The sequence below is a fragment of the Melopsittacus undulatus genome, chromosome 9, assembly GCF_012275295.1.
Source record: "Melopsittacus undulatus isolate bMelUnd1 chromosome 9, bMelUnd1.mat.Z, whole genome shotgun sequence".
In the NCBI taxonomy this organism is placed as follows: Eukaryota; Metazoa; Chordata; class Aves; order Psittaciformes; family Psittaculidae; genus Melopsittacus; species Melopsittacus undulatus.
The window spans coordinates 37,356,083-37,379,814 of NC_047535.1; the positions used below are offsets into that span (position 1 = coordinate 37,356,083).

Consider the following 23,732-nt stretch of genomic DNA (forward strand, 5'->3'; position numbering starts at 1 on the left):
GGGCCTCAAGAGATACAAGAGGAATGTTAATTGCTTCTGAGGTCAATGTCTTTACACTAAAAAATGCAATCATATGCAGGATTACTTGAGATGTTCTTCCTAGTGCTGCTTGACCGAGCTGGCTAACACTCTGCAGTCAAAAGGCCAGCTGAGCCCAGTTTCAGTTTATGCTTGTTTTTTCTCATAATCTCTTCCTGTTACCATGTTAACTCTTTTATTCTAGTCCCTACTTCTCTGTATCCCTCATTTCCTTACTGCAATAGCATTCCCTTGCTATCAAATGTCTGTTTTCTCTTACCTTTTGAATAAGTATTTTGAATTCACGAAGCAGTGTTGACATTCAAGCTTCAGGGCTAACTCCATGGCCGAAGGTGCTGGGAACTGTAAACTGAAATCTGCTCTAAGTTCAAGAGCAGTGAAGAATGAGGGAAGACTGTAGTGAAAGACCAGTTTGTTGACTTAGAAATTACAGGTGGTTTGGATTCTTGCAATTCCTGACACTTTAAACCAGGTGACACAGTAGTGCTGGAGGTTTTTTTCTACCTCTCAGTCTTCCCTTTGCCTGTATTTGCAGGTGTGGAGGCTTACAGTTTGAGTCACTAGCAATGTGATGCTTCCTAGGAGTAGTACAGTGCACCTGAAAGCAATGCTTGAATAGAAGTATTACTGAGGTTGTGAATGTTGATAAACTTACATAACTCATCTAAATTGCAATTACTTGATCATGCTTAAGGATACGTTACCCTTACTGCACATCTGGTAGTGGTTTTTGCTGCAGTGTCCAGAAACTGTATGGAGGTTCAATAATTTCTCAGATAATTTTTACAAATAAAATTAATTTAAGGGGTTCTTTTTATCATGTGATTGTCCACTGAGGTGCCTAGAACTCTGGGAATTTCTGAGGCTCTGTAGGAATTAAAAAAGGAAATTATGTGTACCTAAAGAGCAACAAAATAATGTGGATTTTAGATGGTCAGTCTTGTTTTAATTTCTCCCTCCTTGCATTGTGAGAAATACTGAGAAAGGAATATCTGAAACAGCCAACACTCTTTTCTTCCCAGCTCACCCTTCATTCCAGGTGTAAGGGAAAGAATGTTATTGAAAAACTATTCTTATTTTATAAGAATGCTTAATATTTGTGTGTTAATGCAAATGGTCTCTGTGTTTGAAAATAGAGCAAGGGCTATGTCAAAGTCATAACTGTTACTTACTTTTAACAGGATATGGTTAAAAAGGTGTCTTAAACTCAGTTTTTGGCTGTACATGTTACGTTTTGTGTTTCAATACATGCCAGTTTTACTTCAGACTCATGGTCTCAAAGCCACATTCAAGATTTGCAGACATTAGAGTATTGATTCTATCAGCTGTGATAGCTGCAGAGAAATGTGTCTCACTTTCTTACAAGTCTCAGAGCAGGTCTTTCATGCTATGTTTTTTATTTACTTCTTTCCACTTAGGTTGTGTGTCACTGTGAGCAATGGCCCCCTTCTTACGGATATCTTTCAACTCATTCGAGCTGGGACCTATGCAGAATTATGGGGACCAACTACAGCCTTTTTGTGCTATCAAGATGAAGGAAGCATTGACTACAGGTGAGGTTACAAATGGTGATGCTTTTCTGAATGTAAGTTTTTGAGAAATACTTAGTCTTTCTTAGTCTGTGAATGATAGTGCATCCTCTTGCTCAAGACTGTGCTTGCAAAAGGTTTTCAGGGTAGAGAGTACCTTTCAGGGTAGAGATACCTTAGAGCGGGATCTGAACTGCAGCAGGTTTGAGAGAACCATCCTCAAGCACAGGGTAGTAAATGATCTTTCTTGACTTGGAGGATAGATACTAACAAGAAGTATAGTTTGGTTTTGTAGTGACTGAGACATTTTGGCAGAATTATTTGCTTGGAATGACTTGCACACGAGGTCTTGTTAGCACCTCCGTGTTCAGCAGGCTTTCCGTCTTCAAAGACCGCTTCTTTACAGGAACTGGTCCAAAGGTTTCTAATATTTTGTGACATTTAGCTAGGGTTCAGCTTTGTAGCCAAACAGAATGAGAGGGAGTTGCTGTACTGGGTTAGACTGCAGCCGTCTAATCCTTCATTGTGGCTCTAGGGCTTCAGAAAACATCAAAGAATGCAGAAAAGGGTGAATTTTCTTCTTCCTCGCAACACAGTTTCCCTTTATTATGGGCTTTCCCTTTATTGCTGAGGTAAAAGCTGCACTTAGACTTTAAACACAAGGTGTGGTGCCCCTTCCAGAAAACCTCATCAAGCAAATGTGTTAAGCTCCAAAGAAGCAGTTTCCTAATCTGTTGGGAGAACCTAAGAAGAAATGGTGTTGTAAGTGTTGGAGCTGCCGGAATGTGTGAAGAGGTGGAAGTAGTCTAAATAAATCCACTTCCCTCCATTCCCCCCCCAGCTGTCTGCTTTTGAAAAGCAGAGTTGTCCCAGTGTTTCTCCTCTCTGCTCGCATGTGTCTTTGAAGTACTAAAAGAGGAGGATAGTGCAGGGAACCTTGGAGCAGTGACTGGTTTGGGTAATCAGGAAAAGAAACTGATACTCCCGTTATTCCAGATCTTGCCAAACTGATAACTTTTTCTTGGATTTGCATGCTGAAACATGATAAGGAAGAGCTTACTCTATAGGAAGAAGAAAATAGTTTGCCTAGTGATTAGGCATTAAGCTAATTTGAAAATATGTAAAATGTTTGGAAGCCTGTAGTGTTAGCAGAAAAAGAAAGCTTTTGACTGAGGAGGAAAGCTGAGGTTTGCTCTGAAATGAAAAGAGGTCCTCAGGTGGCTGTTTCTGGGCATTTCTGAGTATTTCAGCATGACCTTTGGCAGCAGGCTTAGGTTGGCTTGTCACAGAAGTAATTTGTAATGCTGTTGTTGGCAGGCATTCCCTAATAAAGAAGTACAAGAACACTATTTGTTGTTTGAATAGATCACTATTAAAACAAATAGATCACAACACTAGTTGTTTGAATAGATCAGCACAACTGAGTGTATCGAGCATGTCATTAATGAATGAACACAAACTTTGCCTTGAGTTTCCAGAAAGATTTTAAGATAATTAGTATCTAATTCTTCCTTTGTTGAAGTGAATGTAATTTCTAGTGCTAATTTTAGGAGACAGACCACACTGCAGCTTCTTGGGGAAGGGTCCAACTACTTAATTTACTTTGCTATCATAAGAACAAATTACACCCTTAGGGGAAAAGTGGATCATTCAGAGCTGGAGAGGCACTTAGAAAGCACTTTTATTGCAGCAAATGATCATGATAAATAGCAGAAATTGTGAGGAATGTAGAAAATTATATTTGGTTACCTGAGCACAAATGGGGAATAAATGGCTCAGCAGCAAATAGCAGAGGAAAAGTGGGGAAGTGTCATTGCGTGCCAGAGTTCCAGTGAAGAGCTGGATGTGGGTGCTTAGGAGGCAGTATCATTTTGGATGTGTTGATGGAATTCCTAAGAGAGGTCTAGAAATATGCTAAAACTTGTTCTGACAGTTATTTTCTGTGCCTGAGGTAAGCACGGGAAGAAATCAGTTTAACTGGTAGCAAGAGAGACTGAAGCTGTGTATTAGAATTATAAAACACCAGTTTGGAAGGGAACTAAAGGATCATCTGGTCCCATCTTTTGGCAAAAAGTTAAAAAAAACCACCTAATAAGAATAGTGAAACACTGTAAAACTCTGAAGGAAGGAATCTGCAGAGATGCTCTTATGGAAGGCTGGGTAAATGTAAAAAAAAAAAAGAGGAAAAAAGTTTATTTGAGGTCCTTTTAGCTTTTTCTTTATTACCTACACAAGGTCTGCAGCTGCAAGAGAGGACAGACAAGACATTGTAATATCCTTTAAAAAGGATATTAAGTAGTCGTGGCAGAGAAAGAGTACAGTGCTAAGGGAAGTGACTTACGAATAAAAGTGAAATGCTGGGATAACTTGGAAGTAGACTAATGAAATGTGGAGCCTTTAATCTCTCAGTCACTGGTTTCAATTTAAACTGAATCAGTGGCAGCCATATCTTAATGTATCTTGTAGTAGCTATCCACTATGATCAGAGAACACATCATGGAGATCTATACCAGAAAGGAGCTATGCAAATATGCCCTGTCAAGTTGTGACTTACTAAACCAGCTTCTGAATCCAGAATGTGATTTGTTGTCCCTCTTGGTCTCCCTGGCTGCATGTTAACACCTTCACTGCCTCTGTGTGTCTTGTTCATCAGGGTGAGCTTGGTTTCTGTGAGTGTCTGAACATAAAAGTTTAACTTTGATCCAACCACAGTACGAGATGTGTAAAAGTCTTCTGTGGGTTACAGTACAAGCATTCTCTTTTCTTATTTTATCCTGTTATGTACTAAACCTACATTATTTGGTTTTACAGTTTCTGTCCTTTTTGTGGCTTTCAGAGAGAGGAAAAACTCTGGTTCAGAAGAAACCTACCATGTATCCAGAATGGAAATCAACTTTTGACGCCCACATATACGAAGGACGAGTGATTCAGATTGTTCTCATGAAAGCAGCAGAAGAGCCATTATCTGAAGTGACTGTAGGTGTGTCAGTCCTGGCAGAGCGGTGCAAGAAAGGCAATGGCAAAGCAGAATTCTGGGTAAAGAAGATTAATTCCTTAAACCCTCTGACCTGGTTATGTTTCTTTCAAGCTGAACGGATGCCTTATGCCTTTGAAACTTTGAGTGTTCAATCCCTTTAGCATGCGTGGCAGGGCTTGTAAGACAATTATTTTAGCAGCATTTCTAAAGCAGATAATGTACAGTCAAACTTCAAGGAATTGAGAATAAAATCCATTGCATTAGTAGCTGAAAAAATGGCACATATTGCGTTGAGTGCCTGTTTTATAAAGCTTAGTAGTTTTTTATAGCAAATAGCAGATATTTAAATTGGATCTGATCTTTGTAATTCATCTAGAGAATAAGGTAAAGCTTATTCTAAGACATTTCCCCTTACATTTCCCCTTATTATTTCTTTTTTTTTCCCCAATAAATCTTAGTTGGTTTGATGGTGCTGTAATGGGGATCCTTTAATCCCCATTTTTGTTACCCTGGTATCTTTTCTTGCTCCTATGCCCCAGCTGTTTGTATGTGAAGTCAAGGGGTATGGCATCTTGCAGAGTATCATTTGCCCCCGTACTGAATACAGTTCTGCCTATGGATCTCATAAGTGTAACAGGGGAGGTAAAGTTGGGGTTTGATGTAGTTTTAAATTTAGAAATACACATTTATTTTAAATGCCAGTAGTTATTTGTTGTTGAACTATATAAACAATATTTTTTTATTTTGTTCATCTAGAAAGAAGGGAAAGTGAAAGGCAGGGGAGGATCAAACCCCTGAGCCCAAAAATCAGAGTTGCTGAGCATGTTGTTTCATGCATTTAGCTACTTTGTTGTAAATGATTTTTAATTAATTAAGGGTTTAATTATGTAACCTTGATAAAATTCTATTCTCTAGCTTTCAGCTTTCAGATTCAGCTGAAGTTGCTGAGACCCTGGTTCAACAAAAAGGGTTGTGAGAATGTGGACAGGCATTATTGTCTCAGAGAACTCTTAACACCTTGAAGCAACTCTAATTAGTGTCCTGAATGTTCAGCTCTCTATTGTATGTAGAAATAAGATTCAAAGAGGAGTATCAGGATATCCTATGATTTGGGTGAGAGGTGTCTAGCTAGATAGATAGATGCTATGAATGGTCTTGCCCCTCAATCCAGCTGCACATAAAGCTGCACTGCAGACAGCTTGCCCAGAAACTATGTGTATTTGCTAATACAGGAACTGCCCATCTCTGTTTTTGCAGTACAGTTAGTGCTAAGGAAACATTTGCTACATGAGAGCCAGTCTCCTGAAAATCTCACACATAGTCCTGTATTCAAAGCCTTATGGGGCTGCAGTTTTGCTGAACTTGCTCAGAATAGGAACCCTACAAAAGACCTTTTTATTGGGTGGGCTAAAGCAGGATAAGCAGGTAGTAACAGTTCCTGCTCTAGTTATTTCCTAGTATCTGTTTTGGTTTTAGTTATCAGTTTTAGCCAATTTTAGGGGTCTAAAGTTCTCTGCTTATTGTCTGTAGAACAGGTACCATGTAGACATCATCAGTGTTACACTTCCTCTGTATGACCTCAGTCATGACTTGGACAGACTATTATGCTCAGCAAAGAGACATTAGTTTATTTACCGTAGCCTATAAGGTTATTTGTGTTTGTGAAGAGACAGGCTGTCAGCAGTAGCTGTAACTGAGGTCTTTGCCTTCAGTAAGCTTTGTTGGACAAATGTGTTCTGTCACACATTGTCTTAAAGATATCCTAGTAGGATAATGGGATTTGTGAGGATATTCATGCGTATCTGGGGATATTCATGGTATTACATGTGTATCTGATGTAACTGGGGGCTTGGGTTGGTGGGTATTTTTGATTCCCAAGTTGTATTTACTGTACAGTCAGGGATACTTTGTGCTGAAGTGAAGACTCAATCAGGCTCTTCCATGCTTAATAGCTTCTTACCCTTTATGAAGGCAGTGCAAATTGAGCTTATTAATAGTAAAAGCAGAAGCCAACAAACGTTTTTGCAGAAATGTGAAAGCACATGCAAAAACAATGTGAACTTCAGTTGTGCTGAACTTTTGGGTAGACATCAAAGCAATGCAGCTCGCTTGTAAAAGCAATAGAATAAAAGCCTGATTCAGCTGCAGCCGTGAGATATGGAAAAGGGTTGTAATAATAGTTATTGAATATTATACTTTGATTCCCTGGAAAGAACTGATTAAATTCTTGAGAGTTTCAACCACTTACTTCCCTTTTGGTATCTTTCTTTCCATAGCTTGACCTACAACCTCAGGGGAAGGTGCTGATGGCCGTGCAGTATTTTTTGGAAGATGCAGGTAATGCCAACTGTTTATTTCCTGTCAGTTACGTAAAAATAACACTTTTCTTTTTCACATTCCTTTGTAGAACACAGGATGGAGCTCATAAAAAAAATCACCTGTTGTACTGAGTAGAATTTTCAATTTCATTAAATTGCTTTGTAGGTTTTCTTTGTTATGTGGCTTCGTGGCTGCACTGGTTGATTTATAAATGCTTTTGTGATTTGTATTACTGTTGCATTTAGGTCCTTAATATGTCTGTCCTCACATTTTGATGTGATAGAAAATGTGTCAGTTCCTTTTTAGGTGCAAAGGAGTCAGATTTCTTGTTGTAGCGTACGTGGGAAGCTTTTTTTTTCTTTTTTTTTGTCAACTGGAGAAGTGAGTGAGTTTTCTGGGATTCAGATGTCATTGACTGATCATGGAAACTGATTGCAGCAATGAGTGAATGGTTAAGTGTTAAAATGCAAATCTAGTCAATGTAAAATGTGAACAACTTCTATATGTCAGAAATCTACTGACTATTCAGAAAACATAGGAGGTAAGAGAAGATGGTTGATTATGAGAGGAGAAGCTTTAAGTACAATAAAACCAAATATTTTGGCAGGGATTTGTATATCTGTGGAATCCTTTCCTAAGGGAAATGATGTAAATCTCACAACTTGCTTAGCTAGTGGTTAAAACTTTCCCATACTAGAAGTCATGAAACCATTGTTACTTGACAATTGAAGTCGTCTGCTGTATTAGCCTATTGGTCTTACATGGTTTAACACCACTATGTGTTTGTAAGTAATGAGTGGAAAGAGTAAGTAGTAAGTTTTAACGTATTAATGGTGTGGGTTTCTTTTCCCCACAAAAGTATACAGGGAACATAGTTCTGCACTCATAGAACAAGATAATTGTGAAGTTACCATACGTTCTTGTACCTATGTGCAGTCTGTGTAGCAGTTACTAGAAAAGCTTCTAAAGATAGGATGTGACATGCAGTAGGTGATATCTCAGAGTTGACATTTCATATTTGTAATGGCAAAAAAAAACCCATCTATACACTCATTATTTTGCTCTCCTTTATGAAAAATTAACTCTTTCAACCAAAATCTGAAAAACTTGTGTGAGTGAAGAGCCCTGAGAACTTTTCTCTGAAGGTCAGCAGCTCTCTGCTTATGCTCTCTGTTTATTCTGGTTTGCATTCCAGCTGTTGTAAGACACTTTACTAGAAAATCTTCATCTTGGTCTTGGTCACAGTTTTCCTGTGCAAGGCAGTTTCATGGGGCAGTGGTTTTATAACAATCTGATCTATTTAATGTGACATACAGAAATCCATTTGTCCAGGCAATGTAAAAGTTTCTCAACCAAAACTGTACAAAATCAGCTTCAGTATTCTCAGTTGCTTATTTGATGAGGCTGGAGCATATTTCCTTCTCTCCACACATACGTGAGGAATGATAGAGATGACTTAAGTGAAAACATGCAGTGATTTGCTATTAGCTATTAGTAGGAGGGTAATACACATGTCCCATAAGTACTAAAATAATTGTACTTAGTTATTAATTGAAATACTTTAGAGATAGATATAATGTTCTTGCAGTTCTTTTCATTGCCTTTATTAGGGATTGCAGATTATTACTTAGGCAGTGGATGAAGCCTAAATACCAAATGGATCATTAAGTCATGCAATCATACTTTAATTGGCAAGTTAAGTATCAAGTATTATGCATTTGGTAGACCTTCTATTTTGCAACAGCAAAAGGTATTTAGGCTATTTACCTTCTACTTTATAGAAAATGAGTCACTGATATCTTTTTGGTAACTGAACCATGGAGTCAGTGGAAACTCCTTTTCAAGACATCTATGCATGCACATTTTGTGAAGGAAAGTCACTCAATCTGATGTTTGTAGAGGTCGCACCAAATGTCAATGTTTTAACACACTAATCCTCCTCAAAGTCACAGGCTTCCATCACATCACTATCTGTATACTACTGAACAGGCAAACATTGAATGAGTTTTGACTCATTTCATTGCTGTGTTTTCTCTAGTGAAATTAGCAGTTACTAGTGTTAGAGCAGAGAAGCTAGTGCATTACAAGGATGTTTGTATTATTAACTTCCATTCTTCACATTGCTAAAACCCTTTGTTAATCGTTGAAAGCTCCAAGATAGTTCACATTCCTTCCTATGCACATACCATTTTGCTTTCTGTCTGACGTACCTCTCCATACACAACTGTATGGTAGCTGTATTTCTAAAATACTAAAAAAGGCTTGTTCTGAAGCTGGTATTTCAGTTGTTCTCTGTTTTATTTGAAGGTATTGCTACCATTAGTATCCTTGAGTTATAGGTGCTACCGTTTGTTTGAAAGTCTCCAGGCACTTTGCAAAAGTGACTGATTCTTTCTTCAGCTTCTTTTGCAAACTAACGCTGTTGTTTTTCAAATCTTCCTTCTAAGTGGCAAACATTGTGCCATCTTAAGAGAAAATGACTTTCCTCTGCTTCAGTGGTAGGCAGCAGCATTGAGAAGTAAGTGTGTTATTGCTCCATTATCAGATCTATTATTAGAGGAGAATGTTCACTGAATAAACTGCTACTAAAATCTGCTCTGTGGTAGTCTACGCTGAGGCTTTTCATTTGTATATTCTTTTTGCAGACTGGGGCCTGGGCAGTTAATTGAGGGCTATATATGAAAAGTTTTCCCAGTCTTAGAAGGTTTTTTGTTTCTAGACCCCATTAAACAGGGACTGCAGAGCACTGACATAGAGCTGTCTAAGAACTTTTTTGTCTTCTGTCCTGTGATTTGAAAAGAAGTTAGTGCTGGAAATTGAAGTTTTTTCTTGTGATGTGTGAGACGTGAGAACAGGGTGTTGACCTCGATTTTCATTTCAGAATATTGTTTTCTCTCTGCCCCTCCTTCTCTCGTTGTAGTATTGAATCTAGGTTATAATTCTGTACAGCAGCTTTAGTTTTAATAGGTGGGAGTTGCAATAGGTTTAATGCTTTGTCTGGGCTTTGTTTATTCAAATGTAGTTAATGACCTTATCGAGAAAGAAAACCCAGGATCATGGAGGTGGCTCGCTGAACTGCTGAGAGTCTTGTGCAGTGTTAGCAGCTTTGGAAGTATGTGTGTGTGTGTGTCTTGGTTTTTGAATTCTGAATTGCTGTTCTGCTGGCTTCAGCTTCCTGGAGAAAGGGTTAGTGAATTCTTCCCTTAAAATGCTATTACATGTATCAGAAGGTGAATAATTTGCATGTGAACTTTTGCTATCTCAAGTATCTGACTTTTGGGAGAGGAATGTGAACAAGAGAGCTGTGTATGTTTTGAGTATGTGTTGCTTTGTGTTTTGAGTGTTGGGGAAGCATGAGACTTACAGATTTTCCTGAGGCGTCTGTGAAGGTTATTAGGGTGAATAACAGATTTGCTGTTGCAGTCTACATATTGTAAGATCTAAGATTTGAAAAGTTTCTCTATGGATAAGGCATGTTGGGGAAGGATTGTCATATTATTAGTAAATAATAGTAAGGGCTGAAAAGGCAGAACTGGGCCTTATAATTGTAAAAGTTGGTACAATTTAATCATTTAACTGAGAAAATACTATTTCTATATATGTAGTAAATGTGGTAGTTATTCAATGGCACAGTGCATCTGCTTTAATCTGCATCTAGAAGTGTGATTGTTTGATTCAATGAAAATATTTTCTGCCTTAATTTTCTTTAAGAAAGTCAAACATTTGCAGATGTAGTAATTTCATAAACAGTCAGCAGTGTATTTGGTTGGTAAGGTAGCCAGCATGTTGTGTAGAACAGAGAAAATTCTATACAGCTTGTATGTTCAAAGAAATTTGACTTAGATATTATATTTTTAAAGGCTGGTTTTACTGTGCTTCTGTGATTTAAAAATGGAAAAAGATAAAACCCATTTTCTAGTTTATTCCATGTTTTGCCACAAGAAATGAGATATCAGGTATCAATGCAGAAGTGTTAACCAAAGCACTCATTGAAATTTAAAATCAAAAGTACTCTGTGGGGCTGAGCACAGACTGTGTTAGTACAGGGTCTCTGCAGATGCTGCGAGCACCACAAAGACTGCAGTGTGGGCATGGGATTTTTTTTCTCCTGGATTGAAAGGCAAGGCTTGTTAAAACTCTGGTGTTTTGTTTTAGCACTTCTATAAAAGACCATTGATTTTACTAATGCCTATGAAAGGCTAGTTCAGTAAAGACATGCTAAAAGCAGCTGCAGCGCAGTCTACCTCAGTGCTCTGCTGAACACCAGTCAAACCAGTAGTAGGGGCTGGCTTGTTAGCCAAGGCAGGCACTTAATTTCTTTTGAGAAGCAGGCAAGAAGTCCACATCCTGTGGACGTCCCAGTCTCTGTGCAGAACTAAGCATAACATAGAATCATAGAATACAGTTGGAAAGGACCTTAAGATCATCCAGTTCCAACCCCCCTGCCATGGGCAGGGACACCTCACACTAAACCATCTCACCCAAGGCTTCATCCAACCTGGCCTTGAACACCTCTACAGATGAAGCATTCACAACCTCCCTGGGCAACCCATTCCAGTGCCTCACCACCCTAACAGTAAAGAATTTCTTCCTTATATCTAATCTAAACTTCCCCTGTGTAAGTAAGTTTGAACCCATTACCCCTTGTCCTATCACTACAGTCCCTAATGAATAGTCCCTCCCCAGCATCCCTGTAGGCCCCCTTCAGATACTGGAAGGCTGCTATGAGGTCTCCATGCAGCCTTCTCTTCTCTAGGCTGAACAGCCCCAACTTTCTCAGCCTGTCTTCATATGGGAGGTGCTCCAGCCCCCTGAATATACTTGTAGTCTTATGGTAGAAACATGTATACTATCACATTGTAGTGTTCTAACTTTTCATTAAGGTGGTACTAAGAGTTTGTAACACCATTTTTGACCACTTGTGCTAAAGCTTGTAGTATAACTTCTTGGGGCTGAGATGGGTGATTTATTGTGTGCCAGCTTTGAGAGCAAATAGTGTTGGCTTCTACAATAGCAAACTATTAGTATTGCTACTTATTGTCAGCAATCTAAAATCCACACGCACTGGGAATGGAAGAGATAATTTTTAAGAGAGTCAAAAATACATAGCAATATTAATACTCTGCCTGTAAATGAAATGTTGTGATGATCACAAAACCCAAAATGATTTAAGATAGGCAAGTTCATGTCACAGAAACATAGCCTTTTGGGAAACTTGTATTTCTGTAAATGGATTGTTGGGTTTTGGGGTGGCTTTGTACAGTGGATTTCTAAAGCAGTCCTCTCCAGGGTGAGGTTAAAGAACATTTTCCTCTGAGATAGCTCATACCAGGAAAGTCTCCTTTGTGAGGGATGAGCTTTCCTTTTTAATGATTGCTCTGTGAGATTAATATTTGTCTTGACCTGAAGGTGCACTTAACTTGCAAACAACTCCAAGTGCAAGGCTGGAGCACAGCACAAGGGAACACTGAGCAGAAATGTTAGTGGGGTTTGTAATTTATAAAGTTTCAGGCAAATCCCAGTTCTGAGTATCCAGTTAGCTCAGAAAATGTTTTGCCTGACTCTAAAGTCCCATTTCTGTTTCCTACAGTGGCAGTGTTATCTTTTCTCTGTTCACAAACAGAACCGTGAAGTGAGCAAGTTAACGTGAAAAATGAACTCTGAGCAGAGCAAATTGGTTTTTTTCTTTCTTTGAGAAGAATCTAGTAGGATTATTCTGGAGGTTGTTTGCTTTTGTCCTTGAACTTTTGAGGTTCAACTGAGACAATTTGACATCTCACCTTGAGGTTTATTACAGTTCAGCAGAACCCTAGCAATATTGTTTTAGCAATGTTTTCCAGATGATGGGTTGCATGTTATGTTAGTGGCTGTGAAATGTGCAGGAGGATGGCGCTGCAGTTACATAGTGTATATATGGTGGTGTGTTACAGCACTTCTGGAGAACTGCACCATCACTTCACAGGCATGCTTAATGATTTCTTAATGCATATACAGCACAGAGGAGTTCTGGGTGCTTTTATCAGATCAGCTGCACGTTTTGACAGAGGACTTCAAAATACACCAACAATGGGTCACTGATAAATATTAACCACAGCTCTCAACAGAGGAAATAGATTATGTTTAATGGTGTGTGCTGGGTCCAAAATGATTAATTTCAGGGCCAGGCTGCAGAGGTCACCTGGATTTTAGTTGCTGATTCAGCTGCTTTGTACATGACTGTTTCTGTGTGCCAACCCTAACAAGCTTTTCCTCTGTGGAAATATTGGCTTGCTTGGAGGGGGAAGCAAAGACTTTTCCCTTTGTGTTTCTTCCTACACCTCTCTACCCCCCATCTCTACCCTGAACTTAAAAAAAACACCTTCTCTAGAGTGATACACATTAAAGGTAATTTACACATTAAAGGTAATTTACACATTAATGATAACTTGTTAACATGCCCATAGTAAATTGAGATGATATGTTATCATTTCAGAGCCATCTCAGCTCAGGTGCGCTTGACTTTGATGCATTGGTTCGGTTTGGCAAAGGTATTTAATAAGGCAGCTGGTTGGGAAGTCTGTGTGTTCTCATGTGCAGATACTGAAGTTTTGCTGTGCTCAAAGATTCTTCACCATTAAAGTATATGTAAGGAAAGTGGGGGTTTCCTCCTTTATTTTTTTTCCCTTCTTTCTACAAATTGATTGGTTTCTTAATGACTCTCTCAAAAAATAGATGCCAGTTTCACATATTTCTATTAAGTTTGATATCAGTGTTCCAGATGGAGGAAACACTGGGGTTTAGCATATCCTGATCAAGTTCTGTCAAAGACTTTTGCTGGGTCCTGTTCACCTGGTGAACCCTGTTAGTTCCTTACTGACCATTTGATTACAGACTTCAGGGAGCCTTTTGTCTCTTAATCTGCTCCATCACAGGTTATCTCCTCAGAATATATGCTGTGAAGCAACACCCCTTTCTCTGCTATTACTGATTAAGCTACCCTTAGGAAGACATCATTTCATGCAGCAAACAGTATGAAGACTCTTAGCAACCTGTTTCCTTTGCACACACATTTCAGTGTGGTTTCCTTGAAACATTTGAGAAACTGTGGGTGAGGTCTGTGTATTTGCTCAGCAGGATTGAACAAAGAGATAGTACTATTTGCAGACTTGGACGAGCTGAAGTGCAGCAGCTGATGGGAGTTTTTGTTGGGTGAACTCAGCAGCTTGTTTGAACAACAGAAATGAATCCTGTTCCTGGAGGGGAAGAGGTAACTCAGTGCCCTGCGTGGTTCCAGGGTGTCATAGCACATTGTGAGCTCTCTTCAGGGGGAGGCAAGATGGGTTTTTCTCTGAACCAGATGGCCAGTTTCTCAGAAAAGTGCATTAATACCTAGTAGCAAAACCCAGGGACCTTTTCTGAGCTTTCTTTTCATTAATATCCTTAATCTTTCCTTAATCTCTGAGCTGACGTCCTTCCTTTTGTAAGACCATACATGCTGCTGCAGGCTGGCTGCTGTTGGTTGTGCCTGTTAAATTAGTTCAGGACACTCAATGGTATCAAATAAGGGATTGTATTCCAGGTTCAGTGGTCTGTTGGAACAGAAGCAGTGACAGGCAGCTAATGACAAAAACCAAGTGCAGCTAGCAACAAGAGAAGCGGAGATCCTGGGTAACTTTGGAGTAAGTTCAGGCATTGCAGTTAGTGTGACTTGGCAAAGGAAGCAGATCTCTTTCTATCAGTATAAAATAGCAAAGCTCTCACTGATGCTGATAAAAGGCAGCAATGCAATGGAGCATATAAAAACCGATTGTATTGACAATGGGAAAAATGCTCTTCTGGCTTTCTTTTTACTCTGTTGTTGTGGAAACTCCCACCCTGCAGGCAGCAATTTCCTGTTAGGTAAACTTTGCTGCACTTGCCCTAAACTTTGCAGCACTTCAGATCTATGAACTGTGTCTACGTTTCTTCCCAATGTGAAGCCACAGGCTGCTGGCCAGAGCTGATGCAATCAGCAGTTGATCAGCTCCTCATTGCAGATTCAAGCTTTTATCTTTTCCTGCTGGATCAGATTGTCCTGGGGTTAAATTACCAGTTGTCCATTCTCCCTTAATATACCTTCATGGGGTTACCTCTGTTACAAACACCTATTATTTTCAAAATGTGTAAGTAAGACTACATAGTCTTAGTTGTGGCTGAAAGATTGAGACTCAAAATACTCATTCTTTTGTAAGAGAAACTCAGAAATGAGTGGAAATAACTATACTTGTATTGAAGAACCTATATGAGCCAATGACGTTTATTTTTCATTGATGTTCTATTTCTTGGCTAATACTATATATTTTTTTTTCTATGTTATACAGTGTTAGATGCTATGGAATGTACAGTAGCATGTACTGTTGTGACAATAGCATTATACAGTGCTGCATACTGTAACCCTAGGAGGGGAAAGGAGTGAGGCTGAGACATGTTGACGGGAAGCATCAGCATTTTGAGATAGCATAATGGAAAGGTCTAATTGAAAATCTCCTTTGTCCTCACTTCTGAATGATCCTGGAGGCTTCTGCTGAAGGAGAAGACTCTCCTGCTTCCAATGAAACATTTACTTCTCTTGCACATAAATCACTTCACATATAGGAGCGTATATTTTTCTCAAGAAACAACTGTGGTTGTCATTTCTTTAGCAAGATTGAGCTCTATTCATGCTTCTGCCTCTTGACTTACTTGCTTAAGGCTTCTTCGGAATGCGAAGAGGGAAGTGCTTGCAAACAAGGCACAGAGACCCCGTGGGAAGCAGTACATGCATGTGTCCTACCCTTGTTGGACTGAAAGTCTGAAGAATACAGGCGTAAAATAAAAACACAAGTTTGAAACAGAAAAACAAACTAAACTTATTAGGGAAGCAAATATTAATCTTTGTAATGCTTTGAAGTATTAAACCTGTCTTCTTGTCTCCCCCCCTAGACTGCAAACAATCAATGAGGGAAGAAGAAGGCACAGTAACAATGAACAGGAGAGGAGCTATCAAGCAAGCCAAAATCCACTACATCAAAAATCATGAATTTATTGCTACCTTCTTTGGACAACCTACGTTTTGCTCTGTCTGCAAAGACTTTGTATGGTAAGAAGGAAGCACTAAGCTTCTCCTACCTCCATTAGGTTTTCATCCTAATTTGCTGGACTCTCAAAACACACTGTCTTATCTTCTAAACCTTGCTTTCTGAAGGCAGAGGATTCTGAATAGAAAAATTCAGACCAGTTTATTAATTGGACCAAGTATTCCCATAGCCAAAGGATTGATTGGTTGACATGACCTTTTATTCCAGCAAATATACAGGGTTTTTATTTGCTTCTTTATCATTTGTTTTTCAGGGGACTCAACAAGCAGGGGTACAAATGTAGGCGTAAGTTTACTTTTTACCTTTTTCTTGTACTACTTTCCACCTGAATCTGTAGATCTAGTAGTTACTGTTGAACACTTATGTTAATATGCATGGCACAATGCATCATCCACACAGGTAGCAGTAGATGTTGAACTTCAGGTTTGCATAATAACCTAAGGCTGTCTAATTATGAATTCTAGTTGAGATTCTTAGTATCAAGCTGTAGACTTAGCCGTTCTTCTCATAAGTATGCAATTTTGTTGAAAAGTTGCACTCAGTTATGACAGAAGTTTTTGTGAAACCTTTGTTAAAATGAATTGCAACTACTGAGGGGTTTTACAGCTGAACTGAAAAGCATTTTTGACTTAGCATAGATCACTGCATTTTCAAACAGTAGGGGAGATATCAAAGGGCAAAACTCAAAAGCATGATAATATCTTTCTGTTATCAAATGCTGATGGCATTGCCTAATGGGAGCAGATTTAGTTTAGCAACTGAGTTTATGCTAAGAGAAAATAGGGGGAATCAGCTTTAAAATCATCATTTTTACAGAAATGAAAGGGTTTGGTCTAGATAGTATGATGAATAGGAGTATGGTTTTCACATTATGCTATGAAATACAAATGCCTGTTTCCACGTATTTATTATCTGAAGGAATCTTTCTTTTTTCTTGTGTATGTCTTGAAGAATGCAATGCTGCTATTCATAAGAAATGTATTGATAAGATCATTGGGAGGTGTACTGGTACGGCAGCCAACAGCAGGGACACAATGGTAAGAGCTGGAACATAATATATTTAGAATGTAATTAAAAACGCTCTAAAGTAACAAAATCTTGTCCAGAAATGGCCAGGTCCATTTGGGAGGTGCTTGTTTGTACAACCTAAGATGCTGTCTTCTCCTGAAGATTGCATATAATGTGTAGAGGTTGAAACTCTAAAGCAAGAAAAGAAGTTAAAAGCCCTGTTCAAGGGCTCTATTCCTGCTTGATGAAGGATGCTGAGACCAGGGTATTCAAGATAGAATTGTTGCAGCTTTGTAACGTCCAAGCAGGTGTTTTTGTGAGAAGCTGGTCCTGTTGTGGGTAGAGTGCCTCACCCCTCTCCTTGTCCTCAGTTTCAAAAGGAACGTTTCAACATTGACATGCCTCATCGCTTCAGAGTTTACAACTACATGAGCCCTACCTTCTGTGACCACTGCGGCAGCCTGCTCTGGGGGCTTGTCAAGCAAGGACTCAAATGTGAAGGTACAGAGGAGGAGCTGGGACCCCTCCACACTTTTCCAGTGTTCCACCCCCACTAGAGATGAGCTATTGCTACACACTCTGTATTTCTGTTTGTGTTACATAGAATGTGTTTTGTCTCATCCATGTGTGGCGGAAAATGCTTTTATACTAGAGAGAGACAAATTGGCACTCGGGTCATGTGACAGCTCAGCCAAGGTGAGCTGCTAATGGAGTCAAAACATGCTGCAGAGGTGTAATTGTGTGTATAATCAAAATTACTACTTTGGGAATAGCTGAAATTGGGTGAGTCTGACTCAAAGTAGCACTTAAAAGTGTATTCAAGTGTTGACTGTAAATAACACTTCTATAATTTTCCCACAAAAAGGCAAGATGATCATTATTGTAACAGATTTTGGGAACAAACTAATGAAGGTTATTTTCCTTTTGAAAGGTTTCTGTAGCCTTCAGTGATTTAAAAATTAAAATAACAGTGATAGATCCATGTCCAGTCTGGTCTTAAAAACAAGGTTTCTGAACTGCACAATGAATCTGCCCCTTTTGATGTAACATCAGACAGTATTTTCCCAATGCTTGTGTAACTGTCCTTACATTTCTTTTAGAATGTGGGATGAATGTGCATCATAAATGCCAGAAGAAGGTGGCAAACTTATGTGGAATAAACCAGAAGTTGCTAGCTGAAGCTTTAAATCAAGTTAGCCAGGTATGCTTTATTGCCATTCCTCAGGTAATTAATTGGTTTCAGAACATTTGGGGGTCTTTCCGTTATCTTTTCCATATCACTTTTATGGAGAACTGAGTTTGGAAGGGAGGAAATGCAAACAGGTTTCTCTAATTTGACCCTTAAAGAGAATAACAGAGATCAGTAACCTAAAGGTAAAACTGGGGAGTGGGATTTCCTGAAATCCAACCCTGTTGTTCTGTGGCTTCAAGGTTATTCTCCCACTTTCTATTTAATGGTGTAAACAGTGGAATTATAACATTAAAGTCTTTTTTTCTGTGCTTCAACTTTAGAATTTCATTTGAATGCTAAAATTAAATAAATGAGGAGAAATATACCATATATTCTCAATTTTTATTAATCTGGTGTATAGACACAGAAAACTGGAATTAACACTGGCCCCATAGTTTACATTGTTCATCTGCTGCAGCACGACTGTCTTTTGTGGTCAACTTCTGACTTGCAAATAAAGATCCGAAAGCTCTGAAATAAAACAGGAAAATATATTGCAAAATCCAATAGCATTTCCTCTGAGCTGAGTGTTCCAAAGCTCTCACAGGATATTGACTTTGAAAGCAGCGAGATCTCTTGCACCAGCTCTTTCATGGCACAGAAGAGTTTGATCTTTTAATTACTAAATTTTGATCTCTGGAATCTTCCATACATAAAATTTGCTTCTGTGTGCTAAAGGCAGATGTCACACACAGCTATGAATTAAGCAGGTCCAGTATGAGAGTGATTCCCATCTCTTCTTCAACATGAACTTATGTCAAGGGGACATTTTGCCACAGTTTAAATTCTTCCCCACTGTGGATTCAGACCACTTTATCTTTAATAATTTTGCAAAGAACAGTACAACACAGACTCTTAGGAATTTCAGTGACTTATTTTCTTGCAGTGAAGGAACTAAAGCACTTGCCTGATCTGAAGCTGTAAAGAATGTGGCTAAATAGTCTATGAATCAGATTTCTTGAGAAACTCTATGTCCTAATTAAAACTGAAGGTTTACATTGCCATCATGTTACATTTAATGGCAGTTGCTATAAGTGTTTCTAAAGTAATAGTGCAAATGTGATTTCAACTGTTTCCCTTCTCCTCAGAAATACACACGAAGGTCTGATTCTGGATCTGTAGAAAGTGTTGGTATTTATCAAGATTTTGATAAGAAATCCAGAGGTCCAGGAGGAGATGCAACAGGTGAGAAAAACTGCATAGATTTAATTTAGCAATTTAACTACCAGACTGCACAAGCTAACAATTTAAGTAGTTATTCATCCTTGTATTGCAATAGACAATTATTTTTTTAATAAGCACTGTTGAAAAATATTAAATCATATATCAACTTTCTCATAGCCACACAAAATGCCTACTTAACTATTGACAAATACCTGTAGTTTTTAAACCATGAGCATACCCACCTTTATGCAAAATGCTTGCTTCGTTTGTGGCAGTGCAGTTCCACATGATGGAACTGGAGGATGCTTCCCTCCCTCCTGGACCTGAAATGTCATGCATGTTGTTAATTATATTGGTTTGTTCATAAACCATTAGAAACCAAGCACAAGTGCTGCCTATATTAGGATTTTAGCCAAAATACTACTTGAAGTAGTTTAAGTAGTGCCTGGGATCCTGTCTCTGCAGGCTCAGAGTAAGGTTTGGGGTGGTTTTGGGGTTTTTTACTATTGCTGATGAGTTCTAGCACTGTATAAGCCTTATTTTCATAACGGCTAACCTATGATAATTTATGCAAATATAAATGTAACAGTCAAAGTAACTTTTTACCAGATGGAAATCACCAGGCTCAGTAAGAGACGAGTGTTTTTAGAGTGGTACAGGATTTTATATATTCATCCATATATTGCACCAGTTCTGTTCAAATGTCCAAGAAGAAATTTATTTTGATTCTGATATTACTTCTTCCAGTTTGCCAGAACAGAGGGAAAAAACAAACAACATCTTGACAAGGTGGTTTGGTTTGGTACTAGGTCAGGTTGCAGCCACTGTTATTCCTCCCTGGGTTATCACAGATGCTGGGCAGCTTATGGGGTGTACATGGTATGACCTTATGATTATCATCAGTGTCATCTTAGTGACCCAGCAGATCAATACAGTGGAGGTCAAAATAAAGTACAGTTACTAATTTTAGGATATAATCCTAATTAATAATATAATTTTAGGTTATTAATTTTGAGATATAATCATATGCTCATGCTGCTTAGCCAGCACTGGGCAGAAATCAGATCTTTTTATGACCAATCTGCTTAGACAGAGAAATATCCCATTCTGCTAACAGAATATAAATAAATTGCTTACAAGCAGTTCTTGTAAAGTATCTTTTTCTCCAAAGTATGATGTGTCTCAGTCATAGTGCCTTTGATTTTTATAATGCTGAAATATTGCTTAAACCAAGCCTGAGAAACAGTCACAGGGTCAATTCAAATCCAAATATCAAGTGTGCTCAAATGATTTAAACTTTGTGACAAACAACAGGAGCTGACCCTTATGTTCAGATTCGCCAGTATTCCAGCACCAGATGCACTGAAATACGTGTCAATACTTAGTTCTTAACCGGGGGATCTGAGGCACACAGTATTTCTGCATATATTGCACTTTAAACTCCCTGTTTCAATCAGCAGATAGCAGCGAGTATGATAAACTCTGGGAGGGAAGCACGGCCAAGACAGCGTCGCGAATTGCAAGAAGGAGAAAATTCAACATAGACAGCTTTGTCTTCCATAAAGTACTAGGGAAAGGAAGTTTTGGAAAGGTATGTGACAAACGTACAGACTTTGTGGTGAGAACCTTGCTTGATTTCTGGAATATGGACCACCAGACAGGTCTTAGAGCTGCTTGGGTAGATGATCTTTAAACAGAACTGAATGTACCCATTTTTGTCAAAGACACAAGAAGATCCTTACCCGAGTGTTGTCTAAACCCAAAAGTGATTCATAATGCACAACAGTTTTTCAGTTGTTTAGTGTTAAGGCAGAGGAATTGCCCTTTGTGCACCACAGTGCAAAGGGTTATTTTATATTCATACACACTGTGTAGAAACAGCCTTGTGGTGCTCAGGTGCAGTGGCAGGGGGAGGTGGGAGAGAGCAGTGTGACCTCCTCAGAGTCCATCTACTGTTGTCTCTGAAACTGCAGCTCTAATGAAGGAACAGGCTTTACATGTTTTCTGTTTATACATTCACAAAGACACCAACAGAAAAAGTGCCCTGGAAGTTGCTCTGCTGGTGCTACACAGCCCTTGAGCTCCATCTCCTCATCTCTGTACCCAGCAACTTCACCTTCCCAAATCTCACTGATCTTTCCCATTTAAATATTCACCTGCTATAAACACCTTTCACTTTCCCTTATTGATATCATCAGCAACAGTCTTTCCTACATGTGCTATAATCTCATCTTGGGTTTTTTTTGTTGTAGGTTCTGCTCGCTGAGCTGAAAGGGAAGAATGAATTCTTTGCTATCAAAGCTCTGAAAAAAGATGTGGTGCTAATTGATGATGATGTGGAATGTACCATGGTGGAAAAGCGGGTCCTTGCACTTGCATGGGAAAATCCATTTCTCACCCATCTCTACTGCACTTTTCAGACAAAGGTAAGGAAAAGCCCAGTGGTGACAGCAACACCACAGATTTAGCCTTCTAATGGATGCTGTCCCCAGCAGTCAAGTGAGAGTGACTTAGTGATGTGAGAATTACATTTCCTTTTCTTTTGCTCTGTGTAGTATAGTTCAGAGGCCTTGTGGAAATATGAGCATGACCCTCACATGCATTGATGAGAACAGAGTAAGATCAGACAAACATCTGTGCAATTTGGAATAAGAGGCAGTTTAACTTAAATCCTTGATCTGAGTTCTTCCCTCAGTGAGGGGAAGATGCCTGTCACATGTAGAAGTCAGTAAGTCTATTTAAACATCTGTTAAATCTAGCAGAATCAGCTATGTAGTTTTACAAGACAAGACCAGGCTACTCAACTCTGTAGGAGACTCTCACTCTTTATAGGGTGCATGAAATAAATACCTCTGGAGGGGAGCAAGGTGGCAGCTAGGTACCCAGAACACACATCTTTACTTCATACATGGCTGCAATACAACCAGTAAGTTTTCCATTCTCTGGTTATTTGCAAACAGGATCATCTGTTCTTTGTTATGGAGTTCCTGAATGGGGGAGACCTTATGTTCCACATACAAGATAAGGGGCGTTTTGATCTCTACAGAGCAACGTAAGTCCATAACCTTTAATTCTAGCTCCATGAATGATGTTAGTCTCTGATTTTACTGCTTCTAGTTCTGCACCACCTACCTGCCCTCAAGTTTCAATGGCTGATGATTGAAAAGGTATTTCTAAGCACTCATTTAATACAGTGAAGAAACTCACTTGATGACATGTAGTTTCTTAGTTTACATGCAGTGTGATATTTTACTTTATGTGATGTTTGTACCTAGAGGTGCTAGCTAAACTGCAATGTGAGCCAGCAACGAAAAACAAAAGGGAGAGTTTCAGCATCCTTTGGGAAAGAAAAAATCTGAACACAGCACAGGAAAAAGACAAAGACCACATTTGTATTACTTACTAGTATTGCTAACTTGATGTGACAGTACAGAGGGGTAACCTGTATGTCCTACAGGATACTAGTAGCATGGGTGAGCACTTTTTCAGCGAGTGCAATTGTTTCAGCTACCTATGGCTTCAAGATCACTGGAGCTGAAGATTCAAATGATGCAAAAATACTGTATTATTATTACTTTTTCTGTCATATTTTTTTTTGTTTAGGTCAGTTTCTAGCGCTCTCATCCCAAAGCATGAGGGTTTTAATTGTATCATTGAATGGGTGTGTGCAAGACCTTAAAAGTAACAGCGCAGGGCACCAATACCCACCAGTACTGTTGTATAGCCAGACTGGAAAATTACTTCTGTTATTGTGCCCTCTGCTAAGGAACACTGACAAGACGGGATCAGATCGGGCGTCTGGCATAAACAGTGGCTGGGTAGCAACCAGCTTTACAGGTCAGGGCAACCCTCAGCAAAAATCTGATAAAGCCCTGCAGTTTACCTGCATCCCAGCAATCACCTGTGCATCTGGCAGCCTCTCCTGGCATCCTCTGCAGCTATTCCTGAAGTTTGGGGTCAACATTCATTCTGCTGTACAGAAGTAGAAGTAGTTTTGTATTTGTTCAATTAAGAAAAACCCCAAAACTTGTAATTAATTTTGGGGGAAGAATGCTTTTAGCATTTTCCTTCATATTCTCTGTATTATCACCTCATTTTCTGAGGAGAATGTCTCTGAAGCAATGCTATTTTCAGTCTGTCTGCTGCAAGGGGGCAGAGAGAGATGAATGAGGCCCATTTCCACCCTAGCCATTAGTGCCCAGTCCTTCCTAAAGCAATCCTCAATACTGAGCTCCCAGTAGCTGTCTTTCAAAAGGCATGTGCATATCACTAAAACACAAAGAGTACACTAAACACTAAAATCAAAGGGTAGAACAGGGAGAGTGTTCCCTAATGGAAGTGTGTAAGGAAGCATTAAGGCAAGTTGCTCT

General features: G+C 39.1%; 1 protein-coding gene across 3 annotated transcripts in view; it reads left to right on the forward strand.

Moving 5' to 3' along the window:
* Positions 1-23,732, forward strand: part of PRKCD (protein kinase C delta) — a 65,661-nt gene that overhangs the window by 36,310 nt on the left and 5,619 nt on the right. For 2 of the 3 annotated variants that reach the window (XM_005142245.4, XM_031042987.2), the window contains 12 exons: positions 1,458-1,592; positions 4,405-4,604; positions 6,822-6,882; positions 15,805-15,961; positions 16,213-16,244; positions 16,911-16,996; positions 17,339-17,468; positions 18,068-18,168; positions 19,287-19,383; positions 20,820-20,953; positions 21,615-21,788; positions 22,323-22,414. In XM_005142245.4, coding sequence (XP_005142302.2) covers positions 1,478-1,592; positions 4,405-4,604; positions 6,822-6,882; positions 15,805-15,961; positions 16,213-16,244; positions 16,911-16,996; positions 17,339-17,468; positions 18,068-18,168; positions 19,287-19,383; positions 20,820-20,953; positions 21,615-21,788; positions 22,323-22,414 — 1,379 coding nt within the window. In that variant the 5' untranslated portion in view covers positions 1,458-1,477. The remainder of the gene's footprint in view (positions 1-1,457; positions 1,593-4,404; positions 4,605-6,821; positions 6,883-15,804; positions 15,962-16,212; positions 16,245-16,910; positions 16,997-17,338; positions 17,469-18,067; positions 18,169-19,286; positions 19,384-20,819; positions 20,954-21,614; positions 21,789-22,322; positions 22,415-23,732) is intronic. The other variant, XM_013131013.3, reaches the window with a different exon arrangement.